This window comes from Protopterus annectens, chromosome 9.part0, assembly GCF_019279795.1.
Source record: "Protopterus annectens isolate FY-2018-M chromosome 9.part0, PAN1.0, whole genome shotgun sequence".
Lineage (NCBI taxonomy): Eukaryota > Metazoa > Chordata > Ceratodontiformes > Protopteridae > Protopterus > Protopterus annectens.
The window spans coordinates 269,258,797-269,277,289 of record NC_056743.1 but is presented as its reverse complement, the minus strand read 5'-3'; the positions used below and the strand labels follow the sequence as shown (position 1 = coordinate 269,277,289).

General features: G+C 37.2%; 1 protein-coding gene across 2 annotated transcripts in view; it reads left to right on the top strand.

The window, feature by feature from the left end:
- The window catches only part of PTPN5 (protein tyrosine phosphatase non-receptor type 5), a 772,658-nt gene that overhangs the window by 150,667 nt on the left and 603,498 nt on the right, over positions 1 to 18,493 (top strand). For both annotated transcript variants that reach the window (XM_044082854.1, XM_044082853.1), the window contains exon 3: positions 7,932 to 8,134. In XM_044082854.1, the coding sequence (XP_043938789.1) occupies positions 7,949 to 8,134 (186 nt within the window). In that variant the 5' untranslated portion in view covers positions 7,932 to 7,948. The remainder of the gene's footprint in view (positions 1 to 7,931; positions 8,135 to 18,493) is intronic.

Below are 18,493 nucleotides of genomic sequence, written 5' to 3'. Positions count from 1 at the left end.
AGTATCTTAGGTAATATGATCATTTTAATAATTTAAAGTTTCTCATCCATTGTGAATAGTAATTGATTCCATTTGGCTATTAGATTTCTTATAGAAGAAATGCAATTGTTATAATTCAGATTTATTATTTCATTAATATTCTTGTTTAGTATAATTCCTAGGTATGTTAAAGAGTCTGATTTAATGAAGTATTTTGTAAATTTCTGATCCCAATGTTTGATATCTGAGTTTATGGAAAGTATTTTTGTTTTATTATCATTAAAATTTAAACCGGATTTTTTTTAAAGTCTTCCATAACATCAAAGATATTTTGTAAAGTTTCATTTATTCCATTAACGATAAGGAGGATATCATTGGCAAATAGCTGTACTTTAGAAGATACTTAGTAGTTCAGATTAAAGCCCTTTATGTGGGAATTCATCCTTATATGGTTGGCTAAAGGTTCTATAATGAGGGTAAAGAGTAAAGGGGAAAGGGGACATCCTTGTTTAGTTCCTATTTAATTATTTCACATTTGTTAACTGGGTTGGTCCAACTGAGCAGTTATAGCCCATTTGCATTGGAGACCCGAGGAGAAAGCTCCAACAAATTAATAAATACATAGTGACAATAGCCTTAAACAGCAAATAAATACAATATAAGAAAAATAATAAGACACAGTAAACAAACACTAAATACAGCATATGTTTCATAGAGTGTAAACCTTATAGAAACAGATGAGTAACATTTAGGAGGTACATGTCTCAGAAAAGGCAATAAAAAGAACTATATGGATTACACAATTACCAGACAGGAATTTCAGTTGTCAGATAAATATGACTAAAAAAAAGAGTAGTTATGTAGCAAAAATAGGATGTTCGGGTAGGATCATGGCATAGGCAGATCCAGTTGGTTTGCAACAGTAGTTTTAGTTCTTTTTTAAAGCTTGTTGGTTGAGTGATGTTTCGTAAGTTAAAGGGTAGGCTATTCCAGATTTTAGTAATAGAAGAGTTGTAAAGGAGATTGCCTATATTAAGTTTAGGTGTATATGTTTCCAGACGAGGTTTCTCAGAGCTACAGTGGGGGAGTAAGGGAGAATAGTATGAGACTAGATTTTGGAGGGAGGGGCAGGAAGTAGTTTTATTTGATGGGTGAATTCAAGCCACTGTAGCTTGCGAAGGGCTAAGCAGTGGTGGGTTGGATTAGGAAGGTTGGCACCAAATTTGGCAATTTTATTGTAGGTCTGCTCAAGTCTGGAGAGTAAACAGGATTGAAGATTGGTGAGAACTGTTGAACCATAGAGAAGACGGTATAACAAGCCACGTTTTTGATTATTTTTTTTATTGCATGGTGAATATGTAAATCAAATTTTAATTGGTCATCAGTAATCATTCCGAGTAATTTTGTTTGATATGTTATTAAGAGTGGAGATAAAGTTATTCTTGAGGTGGTCATTATTTTTTGGGAGAAAGAGAAGTAACTTTGTTTTTTGGGGTTAAGAATAAGATGATTGTTATTTAGCCATTTTTCTACAAGATGGAAAGATTGCTGAGTACATGTTTGAAGAAGTATAATAGAGGTAGTGGCTGTGATAAGGGTGGAGTCATCTGGTGTACTGAATAAGGGAGGAGAGGAAGGTGGAGGAGTGGGGGTCATTGATGATAAAGATGTTAAAGAGCAGGGGTCTAGGAATGGAACCCTGGGGTACTCCAGTATATATAGGTAAGAAAGGAGAGCAGGATGATTGCCATTTAACTGACTGAAGTCTGTCAGTGAGGTAACTAAGAAACCATGAAAGAGCTGAGCATGAAAGGTTGAGGTTGGCTAGTTTAGTCAGAAGTTTAGAATGTGATACCATACCAAATGCCTTACATAAGTTGAGGAATAAGCATGAGACTGAAGGATAAAAGAGCTATAAAGGTACTATGGTGAGGTCATAAGACTTGTTGGGTAGGGGAGAGGAGGTTGTGTTGTTTGAGAAAGTTAAGAATTTGGTTGTGAATACACTTTTCTAATATTTTGGATAGTGGGGAAAGTATGGCAATAGGTCGGAACTTAGAGGGATCATTGGACTTACCTCCTTTGTGAAGGGAAATGATATAAAAGGTTTTCCAAATTTTGGGTACAGTGGCTTCATTTATAGAATGGTTAATGAGTATTGAAACTAGATAGGCAATGGAATTTGCAGCAAGCTTGAGGAAGTGGGGGGAAGTTTGTCTGCAGAGGGGGAACATGGTTTGAATTTGAGAAAAATAGATTTTTATGTAGGATGTAGAGACAGGGTTTAAGGTGAGATTGGTGTTGTTGATAATAGTTTGGTGTATTAGGTTGTAGGGTAGGTTTTGGGTGGGATTCTGGAGTCTATGAAAAACTGGTTGAGGAGTGAGGCAATCTGAAGGTCAGGAAGGTTAGAATACGGATTGGGGGTTTGAGGTTTACTAGGGTGTAGGATACAGTTGATATTTTTCCAGAAATTTTTAGGATTTGAGTGAGAGGGGGTCTGTGATTTAGTGTAAAAGAGCTTTTTATCCTTGCAGATTTTTTTTTAGTCTGGTTCCTAAGTTCCTTAAATTCTTGGAGGTGAATGGGAGATTCACTTTTTGTCCAAGTTATCCATGCTCTATCTCGTTTGTGCATTAATATGCGGGTATCTTCACCGAGCCATGGGGCATGGCTTGATTTTTCTTATTTTATGTGGGGCGGCTAATGAGTCAAGGATATTAAGAAAGATGCAGTTGAGTTTGAGTATAGCTTCATCAAGAGGGAAGGAATGCAGGATGGACCAGTTTATGGCAGAGATACTATTGGGGTTGAAGTCTTTGAGTTTACAACAGACTTTATACAGATGTGGTTTCTGTTGTTGGGGAGGGTATCTCACAATGATGATTTGTAGGTGGTCGCTAAGTGCATCAGGAAGTGTATTAGGGTTATGAAAAAGTTGGGGGCTGTTACAGAGGATCCAGTCAATTGCTGTGCCTTGATGGGAGTGTTTGGTGAGTCTAGTGGGGGTGGTGATAAGTTGGGTAAAATTGAACAGATTAATAGTCTGGTCAGGTGAATGGGATTCCAAGGGTTTCCAATCTATGTTTGTGTCTCCTCGTAGTAAAGTTTCAAAGGGTAAGTTTTGAGATAACCAGGAAAGAATATTTTCCAGAATTTGTATGTTCTTACCAGGAGGACTGTAAATGGCAGCTATGGCAAGCTTTTTGTGGTTGTTTAGGTGGTAGTTTAGAATTATAATTTCTACTGGGTTGAATTCAGGTAACACAATATAAATGAGGGAAAGGGCAACATGTTGAGAGTAGAGGATAGCTACCCCTCTGTCTATTTTGGTGGTTCTGTCTAGTCAATAGAGTACCCAGGGGGAAGGATTTCAGAGTTACGAGTATAAGTAAGTGGGGGGAATAATAGGAGATCCAAGCATGAAGGTCAGTAATTTTGTTAGTAAGGCTTTGAATATTGATTGCCATAATAGATAAGTATTTGTTAGAGCAAAGGGTAGGGGGTGGGATGAGGGTGTTATGACAGGAAGGGTATTGGTTGATTGGATGGGTGGGGGAAATGTTGGGATGAAGGTATATTAGTAGGAGTAGGCCCAGGGTTAGGGTGGATGTCACCAACTAGTAAAAGCCTAGTATGTAGTAAGTTTTGTTTGGGAGGGTAGTGTTTATTTGACTTATGTGAAAGTTTAGGTTTAAGGTTACAGGAGGGGGATATGTGAAGTATTTTGTATTAGAAACAGTGGGAGATGGAGGTGATGTACAAAGAGGGAGAGGTGGTAGTGAATGTAGTATGTGAGTGTGTGTAATTAATGCAGAAGGAAGATGATGTAGGTTTGACATAGTGGGTGGAGGACTGGTATGGTTTAATGAGAGATAGTAGCATAAGAAATGCTGTTATAAATAAATTAGTGAACATGGTTTGTGTGGTTGGAAGAATGGGGACCTTAAAGCATTTGATTATAAGAGTGGAGAGAAATATGGGTGTGTAGGTAGGGAAAAGAAGGGGAGGGGTTGGGAAGTCAGTTGTACCTATAGTGAGTAGGGGAAGAGGTGTGAAAGGTGAGAGGTAGGAGGAGGTAGCACTGAGTGTAGTGTGATTGGCCAATGTAATGGGAGGAGACAAGATGGATAAAAATAAATGTAGGGTAAGTGGGGGGGTGTGGGAATTAGGGGAAGGGTAGGGGATAGGAGTGTGTCTGAGTGGACCCTGACCTGCAGCAGAAGGAATCAGAGAAAAACAATAAGGGAAAGGCTCTATGAGCTCAACAGGTACATAGACTGACTATAGTAACATATATTACATATATAAAAATATACACACACACACACATATATATATATATATATATATATATATATATATATATATATATATATATATTTTTTTTTTTTTTTTTTTTTTTTTTTTTGAGAGATATAAGAACCAATCTTTATTTTTACCTGACTTCCCTTATAAAGATGTGTTATGAGTTGCATGAATTTATTAGAAAAATTAAACACTTCTAATGTACAATTAACCGAATCAAAAGTGCAGTTAATATCCAAACTTGAAAGGATTAAATTAGTCTTTGAGTTAAATGCATGGTCTATTACTGTTATCACTCTTTTGATACTATCAGAAGTATTTCTATTCAAGATAAAACCTGTTTCAGCTTCATCAATTAAGGATGGGAGGATTTTTTTAATCTGTTGGCATAAATAGACATGAATATTTTATAGTCTACATTTAATAGATAGAGTGGTCTATATGAGGTACATCTAGGGGGATCTTTGTCAGCCTTTAATATGGGAGATATAAGAGTATACTTCCATGAGGAAAGTATGTTAATTAAATGTTGACATTGTGAAAAGACCTTATGTAATAAGATCAAAGCTTCTCTATGTATTATCTTATATATTTCCGGTGTAATTCCATCATTTCCTGGAGCCTTATTTTGTTTTAAGATGTTAATTTGGTATTTGATTTCTGACAATGAGATTGGTTTGTCCAAAGCATTAATTTGTAGATCAGTTAACTTACTTGTAGTGTGTTTTTTAATAAAAGATTTTACAATATCTTTGGAATCTAATGAAATTTGGCTTTGATTAATTTTATTGAAATATTCTTTAAACTCCATTGAAATATCACCTATTTCTGTTAACTTTTTTTTTTCCTGACAGAATAGATCTATTTAATATGGTAGAGCTTACTAAGCCTCTTGGTTTTAATAGCCAATTTATTTAACACATTAGGATTGGTAGAGAACTTTATAAATTTAAATCTCTCAAGACTAATTTTAGTGTTATGATCCAAAATTTCTAAATATTTGCTATTCAAAGTATTTATTTCATCCATCTTACTGGTTTATTTATTTGATTTTGTAATTTAAGTTTCTCAACTTTCTCTTGAGTATTTAATTCCTTATCCACAAATGTTTTTTATTAATATGCCATCTTATTATTTTCTCATAAACGTATGCTTTTAAAACGTCCCAGACATATATGTCTGATACATCTACAGTACAAATAAGAGTTATAAATAGTTTAATTTCTGATATAATAACATCTTTAAATTCTGGTAACATGGTTAAATAAGCTGGGATTCTTTTAATTTGAGTACAATAAGTTGAAATGATTGATAATTCAAATGAAATCTCGTTATGATCCAATAATGGGCATGAATGTACTTTTGATTTTACTTAAGTTATTAATTAACAAATTAGATATATAAACCCTATCAATTCTGGAATACGTACCATACCTATTAGACAAATGTGTATAAAAGGAATCAAGTTCTGCAAAGACATTAATATCTCTAATGTGATATGTGTCCGCAAATTCATTTAGGTTTTTTGCTGATAATGGTATTCTTCTCTTATTGGTAGCAGCTGAGTCTTTTTCATTAATTATACATTAATGTTTTTAGACATGTATTATAGTATTTTAGCTCCATTCGGAATTTCTAGTTCTTTTTATCATCAGTCAACAATTTCATCTTGCCATCTGTTATTGTTCACATCATTTGAACTTTTTATTTTCTGTTATTTTATGGTCCCCATTATGGAGAAATGCCACAACTCTGCCCATTCCTTCCCTAATGAGTGTCCATTTTGGTGCAATTGTCATTCAGGCATTCATCAAAGAGTTTGCTTGAAGTGAGCCTTACGAATCCCCAGTAAATTCCTACAATGCAGCAAAGGATAGGCATGCAAAGGACAGTGCAGGGGCTTGTCACATACTTTCACAAGTGATGCTCCCAGCATAGCTGCATCTCCACTTGAGGACAGACAGCTGTGTCCTTCACTAAAAAACAGACAGCTGTATCCTTCTCTTGTCCTCAGACTATTGTAGGATGTAGAATACTCTACTGTAGAATGCATGTCCCTAGATATATGTGGCCAGTCATCCCCCCTGGGAGACTCAGGCAGGTACCAGTTTGTCTTTGCTCTTCCTTCCCATCCAACTCTTCCAGTGCCTGGGTCACTAATCCAATTAGTTTCAGCTAGATCATAAGCAGGACTTCGTTCATCTGTATTCTGTAGCCACAGTATTACTTCAACTGTATTGTCTTTTTTATGACAGTGCAGGGATAACTGAGATACTTTGGTGTAAGTTGCAAATAGAAATCAGTTTTTTGCAGTTACTCCATTTTTAAAAACAAGAAGGTAGGACACAAATACTTCTGATTCTGAAGCTAAGGCCTTTTGTAGTTGAGGCTGACATGTAGAAAATAAACCTTTCCCCTTCTCTATTCACATCATTGCAGACACGCCACACCACACACACACACACACACACATACAGTCATACCAGCTGTGTCCTTCACTTAAAGACAGACAGCTGTATCCTTCTCTTGTCCTCAGACTATTGTAGGATGTAGAATACTCTACTGTAGAATGCATGTCCCTAGATATATGTGGCCAGTCATCCCCCCTGGGAGACTCAGGCAGGTACCAGTTTGTCTTTGCTCTTCCTTCCCATCCAACTCTTCCAGTGCCTGGGTCACTAATCCAATTAGTTTCAGCTAGATCATAAGCAGGACTTCGTTCATCTGTATTCTGTAGCCACAGTATTACTTCAACTGTATTGTCTTTTTTATGACAGTGCAGGGATAACTGAGATACTTTGGTGTAAGTTGCAAATAGAAATCAGTTTTTTGCAGTTACTCCATTTTTAAAAACAAGAAGGTAGGACACAAATACTTCTGATTCTGAAGCTAAGGCCTTTTGTAGTTGAGGCTGACATGTAGAAAATAAACCTTTCCCCTTCTCTATTCACATCATTGCAGACACGCCACACCACACACACACACACACACGCGCGCGTGCGCGCTAAACTTCACAAGAATATGTGTTATTGCTGAAACATACATGACCCAAAAACTTCTCCTTTAGCAGAATGATAGTTTTACTTAGTCATGCTGTATTAACTATAACTACACAAGAATGTTTCATATAATTCATTCTAACTCGACTTTGTTAACAAGTAAATGAACTGCAAAGGAATAAATGACTGTTCTACATTTCTGAATAAACAAAAGCATCAGTCTCATGTGTATAGATCGTGTTACTTCTTAAAATAGTTTTTTGTGTACCTTTCTGTCCATTGCAGACATATTTTTTAATGTATTGTTTACCACAGAACTGTTCTGTAAGTGTGGTTATATAAGTAGGGCATTTGAGGTCATGGTAGATATATTCCAGTGTAATGGTCATTCAGTTCTCATGCCTCATGATTTATAATGCAGCTTGTTTTGCGTATATCAAATAATTACCATTTACTTCCTCGTGTGTTGGTGATGCAGATCATATATATGCAGTGAGTACACTAACCAACACCTGGTTATCTGTTTTACTAAAGAATTTCAGCAGGGGTTGAATTTTGACACTGTAGTGAGTGTGTGAGTATGGTTGTGTATCTTGAGGAGGTTAACTGACATAATAGTAAAAATGCCAATATCTTCTTTTGCAGATTGTTACATAGCAACAATGGAGCAGCATGACTTAGTGGATACACTAGACTTGGCCAGTGAGCCACATAATGACCAGAAAAATGAAATGGAACAGTGTCAGAGTACTTCACAAGAAAGCCAAGAACATGGATGGAACAAACTGAAAACTGCACTTTTCACAGCTGGATGTAGCATTTGTTTATTTGTCCTATCACAAATACTTGTAAGTGTTTAATGTTTTATCTTCTTATAAGTTTATAATGTTAACCACTTATGTCTTTGGAAAATATTTCTTTTGCTGTTGAATGAGGCTTTAATATTACTGTTCACGTGTTTTATAGATAAGGTGGAGCAACTTGAAAGGATAGACTCAGCCCTGAGTCATACAAGTCACATCTTTGAATACAGTTAAGCTGTTTTGGTGTGAGAAGATCATTATCTCACAGGTCTGGAGGTCAGTGCCAGTTACTACTCCATGACTGGAGAACTAGAAATATTTGATTAAATCAACACTATTCAGTAGTGGAAACCAGTCACAGGCAGGGTGGGGAAGCTTGGAGTAAAGGCAATAGTCATTGTTTCAATAGAGACTTGGGAAGCAGAGGAATCCAGTCTCTGATCAATGAGGCTGAGAGGAGTTGATTTCGCTAGTACATGCTGATAACTGAATGATAAGAGGCATACAGACTATAACAACTGTCACTGAGATTCCATACAAATTAACTGGATCCATTAACTAACGTTGAAGGTAATGAATTGTTATCAAAAGCCATCAATCCAGTAGAGTTTAATTGTGGTTTGAAATGTGATTTAATAGGTTCTAACAGCACGTGTAATGATGGTAGGGTAATGAATAATGACATTAACAGTAACGTTTCTATGGGACTAATGTGTCATTCTGAATGTATTTACAACATGAATTCAGAGTGCATTAATTAGTCACAATGAAGTGACTGAAAATGGTATTAAATGTTCATTGATTGCATGCAGCCCAGTAGAAATTAATTGTGATGTGAATCATGAAACAATTGGGTCTGATAGCATTTGTAATAATGGTTGGGTTATAAACAATGATACCAACAGTAGTATTCTTGTGGGATTATCATGCCATTTTGAAATATTATGTTAAAAAATGACATGGATTGTAATGTAACGAATGCAAATGTTACTGAATATTTATCAAATGCAGTTAGACCAGTAGTAAGTAATGTTGAATGGAATAATGAAACAGTAGGGTCAGATAGCACCTACAATGAAGGTGATGGCATGTTAGAACATTTAGTAGAATGTCTTGATAAACAACAACATTCTGATTTAGGAGGGCCGGACATAGTTGCCAGTGGCCAAGGTGATTTTAAAATTTACAATTACTCTAGAATGGACATAAATGAGAAACGTGGAATTTTTAGCTAAGGGTTTCACATTTGTTTCATGTAGAAATGGGAGTTTGGTAGAATCCCTTATAGATTTAAAGAAATACATTAGAAAACTAAATTTGAAAGTTTGGTTTGGTTATGACATAAATGTGGAGTATCAGTCTAGTGAAAGATACAAAAAACCTTGTACGTTTAATCCCCCTTTAAATAAAATTGTTGAACTTTTTGAAAAAATGTGTGAAAAAGAAATAAGAAAAAAGTATATGTACAATAGGAAGGCTGATTATTCAAATTTGACTGAAGAAGAGAAACAGCTTATGTTTGAGTTGATCCAAAGACCCCATTGTCAGGTTCATGAAACCTGACAAAGGGAAGTGGGGTGGTAGTTATGGATAGTGGAGATTACCTAGACGGTATGAGTAATATATTAATGGATGATGCATACAAGGAAAGTTCTCTCAATGAGATCATGGTGGCATATAGGAGAATTGATTTGACACTTGATGACATGGTATATCAGGGCCTAATTGATGTAGATGAATATTTTTTGAGAAACGAATTTCCCAGGGTACCAAACATCTTTGGCATCCCTAAAATACATAAAGGGCTTATTAACCCAAAATTTAGGTCAATTGTAGACAGTAAAAGATGTAAAACTTATTTTATTGCCAAATATTTAGATAATTTAATGAAAAAACTTTGTCTTTTTTTGATTATATTAGTAAAGATTCTTGGCAGTTTATTAACAAGCTAAATGGGATTGTACCATCAAAGGATATGATAATGGTTATGGTTGATGCAGTAAATTTGTTCACAGTTATTACCCAAGACACTGGGATTAATTGGTTAGAGCAACAGCTCCATAAGACCAAAATGTTTGATCAAGATGAAATCAGTAAAATCAGTGTACTTATGGAGTTAATTTTGAAGAATAATTATATTTGGTTTGAGGGGCTTTATTATAAACAAGTCAAAGGTGTAGCAATGGGGGCCGCTTGTGCCACCATTTTTGCCAATCTCATTATGTCCTACTGGGAACAGGAGTTTGTATTCAGTAGTTAGTATAGTGGCAATGTTGTTCATTATACCCGTTTTTTGGATGATTTGTTCCTGATATGGAAAGGTACAGAGGACAGTTTGAAAGAATTTATTTCATATCTTAAACAAATAAAAACTGCTGCAACGAAACAATCACCAGATTACTGGTACTGAAGGCAATGCACAATAACTCCTCGGTCAGGTATACAAATAAACTCCACCAAAATACACAATATGCAGTTAAGCGCTTTCATCTGACAAATGCAGACTTCTTCAGAACTACAACAAGTGTTCCTTGATCAATTAAATATACTTTTAGGTGCCAAACAGCATTCCCATTGAAACTTTAAAGGTAGTATGTATCTGACAACATGTTATTCCTAATCCTTTATAAACTCACTTTTGGTTTTATTAGTATTTATTTTATGGGTGGATGTTTTTAGAAATGCATTAACACCTGTAGACATAGGGGTTGTCAGTGTTATGTAGTGTTATGTATGTATGAATGAGATGCATATACCTTTAAACCTTTAAAGTTACAATGGGAATGCTGTTTGGCGCCTAAAAGTATATTTAATTGATCAAGAAACACTTGTTGTAGTTCTGAAGAAGTCTGCATTTGTCAGATGAAAGCGCTTAACTGCATATTGTGCATTTTGGTGGAGTTTATTTGTATCGCTGGCTTAGTAATAAATTCTTTACTGTCCAAGCTGAGGAGTTATTGTGCATTGCCTTCAGTACCAGTAATCTGGTGATTATTTCATATCTTAATGAAACTGTGTAATTTTTCAAATGCACACATTAATTTAACAGGGATAGAATTGTATACCTAGATGTTGAATTGGTAATTGATCGTACCCAAATGGGTTTTGTTACCAAAATTCATAGAAAGTCAACTTTTTCTAACTCTTACCTTGATTATGGGAGCTGCCATCCAGACCATCAAAAGAAGGGAGTGGTAAAAGGGCAGCTGATACGAGCAGCCAGGATGGTTAGTTCTGACGTTGACTTTCTAGCAGAATTGGATTTTATCATGCATATGTTTAAGCAAAGGGGATATCCAGGTTATTGGAGGACCTCACCGAAGAGGTTATTTACAAACATAATCAAGGGCTTTATAGACCTATCTTGGGTCATGGGTTCACAAGGGGTGGTAGATTTATGAAGGAAGGTGGTCAGTACAATTTATCCTATGTATTAACATATAATGGGATGGCCAATTCCATTATTGGTGTGATAAATGACAATTGGGACATTCTGCAGTTTGATGCCAGTGTAGGTTCAAAGGTAGGGAAGAACCCGAAACATGTTTTTAGGAGAGACAAGTGCATCAAGAACATCTTGGAGGGAATAAGACCTACTTTCAACACCAATAGAAAAGTGGGGAATTTTAAATGTAATTCTTGTTCTTTTTTTCAATATATAATGGAAACTGAGGGTCATTAATATCAGAGGCCATTATAATTGTAATAGCAATAGAGTCATATATATGGCCGTGTCTAGAATGTCCCATTTTCTACATAGGGAAAACTTGTAGGAAATTAAAAATAAGAATAGGTGAATATTTAGGGGACAGTAGACATGGTAGGTTAACAAGTGCTTTATTTAGGCACACCAAGGAAAATCAAACACATCATTTCAAATTCTTGGTTTTACAGCAGTTAATGAAAGATGAAAAGGGGGGTATTTTAGATTTACATTTAGACCTAATGGAATTGAGATGGCAATTGTTTATGAACACCTCTCGATATCTAGGCATTAATGAGACTACTAGGATAGTTTAAGTGGTAAAAGTTAAGACAAATATATATGTATAACTATTCAGTGGTGGCGTTTTGTTTAACAATAGTGTGTTTAAATTCATTTGTAATGTTTTTAAATGTGTTTTAAGTATTTGTTTTTTAACATTAGTACAATTTTTGTGAGTATTGCTTTTAATTTTAATGACCACAAATAATTGATTAATTAAGGGAGTATTAAATATGGTTGGGTGACTGTGATTTTTCTTTGTTCTGAGGAAGTCTCTGTAGTAGAGAGGAAAGCGCTTAACATTTCGTCAATAAACTTTGGCGTCCTTTGGATTGTTCATATCCTTCTGGTTGGTTAAAATGGATAAAGAGGACTGATGAAACAAGTGCTACAGTGTAAGGGAGATATGTGCTCTAATCTCAGACAGGAAAAGGATAAAAGCTGTTAGTGGATATCCCTTGTTGCACGTGTATGTCTGGGGAGCAGGAAGTAATTCCATAACATGACATCTTAGGAGCCTACAGCTCTTAACAGAGAGCATGGTTTCCAGTGTTTTAACATAAACCAGTCTGTCTACTGGCTGCAGTCATACCCATGGTACCTCAGTTAATCACATATACAGAATAGAAGGGTGTTTCTACACTGAAAATCTTATTTTATTATGCATACTCAAATTAAATACTTTTGAACATTTTAAGTGGATGACAGGCCACAACACAACCTATACAGGCATCTGCACATGAAAAAAAAATACAGAGACATTGGCTGGCTGAATGTTGGGCAAAGCATTAAATAAAACCAGTACCACTAAAGGTATCATAACTATGAAGCTTGAACCATGGCAGAACATTCATTTGTCCAAACCCATCTAAAGACATAAAACACACCAAATATGCCATCGTGACCAGTTTATTTACATAATCATTGTATATACCACAATTAATTGCAACAGGAAATAGACATGTAATACATCAATAAAATTGCAATATAACATTAGCATTAATGGACAGCATTAACCGCTCACCTTCATTTGAATACAAGCAGTGTTACATGCCTCAGCTCACTCTGATCACACACAGCTTGTGAGGCAGCGTACCACCACTCACCTCATTACTGACCTATCCAAACTGCCATGACTAATAATAAAACAAGGAGGGGGGAATAAAAGATGGTCTCAAGTTGAAACCCTCTTCCTCCACCTACCAGTCTGACATAGCAGGCTGTCTCCCCCCTTCACCTTCCACAAACTTTTTACCAAGTCCTGTAGGAACAAAGCAATCTGTATGCTAAACAAGTCTAAGCAAATCTCACTTAAATGCACCATGTCTTTCCAATACCAGAACATGTCCCTATCATTGACATCTCCATGACTAATCACAAACAATGCCCTACCTACTCTGTGATTAAGAAAATGTGTAGCCCTCTCCAAATCAACAAACTTATCACCCTACTTCCAAACCAATCTCAGAACAATCGCAGACCACACTGTCAACATGTCTAGTCATTTCTGTTTTAACTTCACCAAATCACCAACAATCCGTGACAACAACCTCTTCCTTTTGGGAACCCATCCCAGATTATTCCCCACCTAAGTGAATGACTAAAATATGGGGAATCCCCAATGCTGCCTTTATCAAATCAAACTTATCAAAACATTGCTGCCATCTTAAACCTCTAAATCCATGCCATGAAAGTCTTCAGTAGATGAATCATGCTTCCTCCGGATCTTACTACTGCTCTCCTCACTGCCCAAAAGACAAACGAATGCCTCAGGATGACATTTTCTCCTGTAAAAAATAAATAACCTCCTCATTATATCATTATCTTATCTAACTTAAAAAGGCTGTAGATGACCATCACCCTGCTCTCTTGATCACTTCAACTTATTTGCCCTCATGAACTAAATCAGTCACTCTCCCCCATTCAAAATGAGAGTGCAGAATGCCTACCTCCCTCAAATTCTTAACTATGGCCTCCACACCATCTTAAGAAACTGATCTGCTGACACTGACTTATCACTAGTTGATTGAAAAACAAAATTGTTAGCCATGCCCATAGAAACTCATCAGTTGTTTCTCCCATGCTACTGGGCATAACCGTTCCCTATTCTTTGGCAGCACTATCAGATGCCCACACCATACCTGCTCCATATCAAACAGCATAACCAAATCATCACAGCAGAATCTACACTACATACCTCCTTCCGCAACAAAGCCCCCCATAAATGCTGCCCAAAGCATATGTTTCAACAAATTCCATTACACAAAAATAAACTTCTCAAGAGCACCCTAAGAATCTGGTTCATCGCTGGAAATGGTCATCCTCTTTCCTAACCCTGCTCCTTTCCCAGGCATTCAACATCCTACTCTCAATCTAGGCTTTTATCACACTTTCCAAACCTGCCAATCTAGCTGCTGCACTAATAGCAGCTAAAGCAATCTAACACCTTTGGCATAACCCATGTTCTATATATCACATTACTAAAACTACTGACCACTTCCAATCCTTCAGTGGTAACTGATAAGGGAATAATGAAAATGAAGTGAATGCTGAATTATACTCTCCAAGTAGACCCTGCAGAAGATCACTGAATTAACAAACTGTCTATGGACTTCCAGTGTTTGGCCCCTCATACATCAGTACTATCAGTTCCACCTTTATGTCTGGTACCAGCAACTGAAACCTGCAAAACTGAAAGCAAAAAATGCCATCAACTATAAGAATCACCTTACCCAGCACATGCCTTGGTGAAAAAGTTAACTTAATTTGCAGGCTCTGCAACACCAACTTCCTCAAAACTAACAATACCAAATGAGACCTAACTGTCTTCTTGGCCAAAACGTGCACCACCACCACCACCTTGTTATCTGAGAAAAATATTACTCTCTTATTCCTCAGCTTTTTACTCCACACAACTGAGGCCACCCAAATGAGCATAATCACCAGAAATGTAACATCCTTCACTGTCAAAATGAGCCCCTAGTGTCCGTGAACAAACACAACTTATGTATTACCCACTGTTTCTTCCATAAAGAAACTCCATTAGAACCATCAAGGAAAACTGACCATAAGCTCAAATCCTGTTTAACCACCATATTGGTTCTCACCTAGTGATGCTTGCTCCATCCCCCTTTTAACCAATTGGCAACTGAAAAATGTTCTCCTCGGCTCAATGGTCCTACAAGCAAAATTCAACAGTCCTAGTAACTCTGTCACTTACCTATTCTTGATCATCCCCTTCTACTCCATAACCCATTGGGTCTTATCCTATAACTCATACAATTTGTCCTGAGGTAAACAAAAAAGGCCTTGAGCCACTTCCAAGATCAAACCCAAAAAAATTCAACACTTTACTCAGACCCCCTAACTTGTCAGCTACTAATAAAACACCCAAATTAGAACACATGGCCGTAAGAATCCACAAACCTTCCAACACTCCATCCTGGCCCTCAGCTGTCAAAAAAGTCATCTGAGTAACAAACTGCCCTTTGATTAACAGCATGCTGTTACCAAACTGGACAAATCCAATGTAATGCTGAACTAAACTTCTCAAACATAGAACAAGCAACAGCACAGCCAATAGGCATGGCCTTACCATTCAAAACCATCCCAAACAATGGTCAATCAACCTGCCAAATTGGCAACAAGTGAAATGCAATTTTGATATCAAGTTCACTAAACAACAGCCCTCAAAATTAGTAATAATCCTTACTACATCATCCATAGACACATACTGAACTTGTGTGTCAGCTCTGGAAATGTAATCAGTAACTGATCCTCCCCTTCAGAAAACAATAAATGGTGAATTAATCTGAACTCACCAGATGACTTTATAGGCACCAAGCCCAATAAAAATAGCTAAAATCTTTGAAATGGAGGAATTTCAAAGGGGCCCAATTGCTTTCCTACACAACTTCCTTATCTATTAACGTTTGTAAAATGTCTTCCCTCCCTTTTACCAACTACAAATTTCTACATATTCTGTCACCCCCTCCCCCACCAAAGACTTAATAGTAAAACCCATCATAAATCTTTCTATCAACTCAGGTGCTTACTCTTGATCTGGAAAACCTTCAACTAACACTGTTTAAACCAACGCATTAATGAGCAATGGGAAGGTCTGCTTTCCTGATGCTCCTTGAAAAGGCAGATTTCCTCTTTGCTCTCGAAAAGTATCCCTGCCATGACAATTGGCTAAGCAGTGGCTACATATCCTTCTTTGTCTTGCAGAAGTGCTGTTGTCTGTCCAAGACCCACATCCTTATACCAACACATTGCTGCTGCATGAGATCCTACACAAGTAACACATACATGAGCATAATGACATACTTGCCGAGCACACCTGCCCAACAGTTAAAGGACCAGCATGTCCCTGTTTCCTCTACTGACTTCTTCCATTACGTTCTTAAGGCACCTGCACTATCCAACATGTTGGCTAACCAAATATCCACATGCCTCATCTCCCATTGCAATGCCTTATCAACAGCTTTCCTCAAATGTGTCACCCTCTCACAACCATTGAGCTTCATGGATAGTGAGAAAGTATGCTAGCAGCAGGAGTACTTCAGATATTTCCTCCAAAACTACCACCATGAAATAACACAAATTTAGGGTCCAGTTGTCCGAAGTTCATGCTCTGAACTCCAATAAAGATGTCGACAAATCTTTTGTTTGACCATCTGCCTCAATAACACACTGCACTTCATCAGCATCAATCAAGTCAACGACATCAGCATATTCTTCTTTCCGAATCTTACCCTTAACTGCCATAGTAATGTGTAGAGTAATAAACCCCCCAGATCCCCCAACTAGAAATGGTTGAGTTGCCAACCATTTCCCTGCTGTACACCTGACTGAGACTCATTCACCCTGAAAACCTAATTTACCTGCCTCATTACATCCTCCACCACTGGCTTTAAACCAGCTAAGCCTTTGTCAGCACCTATGACTGCAAACTGACTCCTCACATCTTGTACCTGTTCTTCAAATCTCGATAATTCTTGCAACCTACTGTAATTAACCTCATCAAAACCATGTAACAATTCACCTAGCCTATCCAACCTGTAACTTTACTCAATAATTCAGATTGCACATTCACTCTGTTACCTGCAGACGGCTGGGGTTCCACCATCAACATTCCAATGGCCTCTGCCCTCGCTGTTCCCCTCACCTTCCTAGATCTCTTGCCTTCAGTAGCCACAGTCTACTGATCCACCTGTTTTCACTTCCTCCAGCTTCGCATCTAGCCTGCTGTCAAAGGGTTGGAGCTAACCCCGTTGTTGTCTGTTTCCTTGAACAACTCTACCACCGGAACTACTGTGTGTGCACCCCAACGTTCTAATAAACTCACCTCCATTTATGATAGACAAGAACATAGATTAAATACCAAGCATTATACCCCCTATATAAATAGATAAATATATATATATATCACCCAGCACTCTTTGTATTACCTACTCTCACTCCCCAAGGACCCTCCCTGTCTCTGACACAACAAGCCAACAATGTGGGAGCATTATCACCGCCCCCCTCGTATGATTATTATCACCGCCCCCCTCGTATGATTATCTAATACTTAGTTTGTAATTATTCACCTAAATTAATGCTCCACAACTGTTTCCATAACGAAGACTAGCAAAGTGCCCTTGCAACATACTCATTTAACCATGCTTTCTTACATCATACTGGCAGATTAAATCAACAGCAGTCTGGCTTCTCTTCAAAGCTTTAATATCCTGACTGGACACACACATGCCCTTACCTGTCAAAACATTTCCCCAGCTATTGTTCTTCAGAGACCCTACACTCTCCTTAATATCATCCCCAGCTAACTACACCCTTTGATGCATTCACTTTCTTCATCCAGAAGGTCTGCCACAACCCAAAGATTGCAGTACTCCAACCAACTGGCCAATTTTAGTTACACTGCCTGCTACCTTTCAGAAGATGCTGATAAGACCTCACACAGAACCAAGATAAAGAACTTTTAACACATGACACCCTGCCAAAATGCTGCCCATGATCCCAAATTGTAACCCATCTGAGTTGTTCGCATCTTCATTTATTTATGTTTTTATGCTGCAAAAAAAAAAAAAGCCACCCTGCCTCTCCCAGACAAAGGCCAAATGAACACCATTCCTGCATTGTGTAATGGTATTCGCCATGCTGTTAACTCCACTGGCCTCCAGCTACTCAACCAGCACCCCTTGATAACTATTTTTGCATGTATGTGCTCCTAGCTTAAGTACTGATGATCTGTGCTTGCCCAATGAGAAGTAACTGCAAGTAGCATACTGCTGGAAAAAGTAATAATCGTAGTCAACCTCTGATACATTAATCTGGCACATGCCTAGACCCATTATGGAATCACAGCACCTGGTTAAACAAACAATTACCGTCAAGATATTTCCTCATACCCA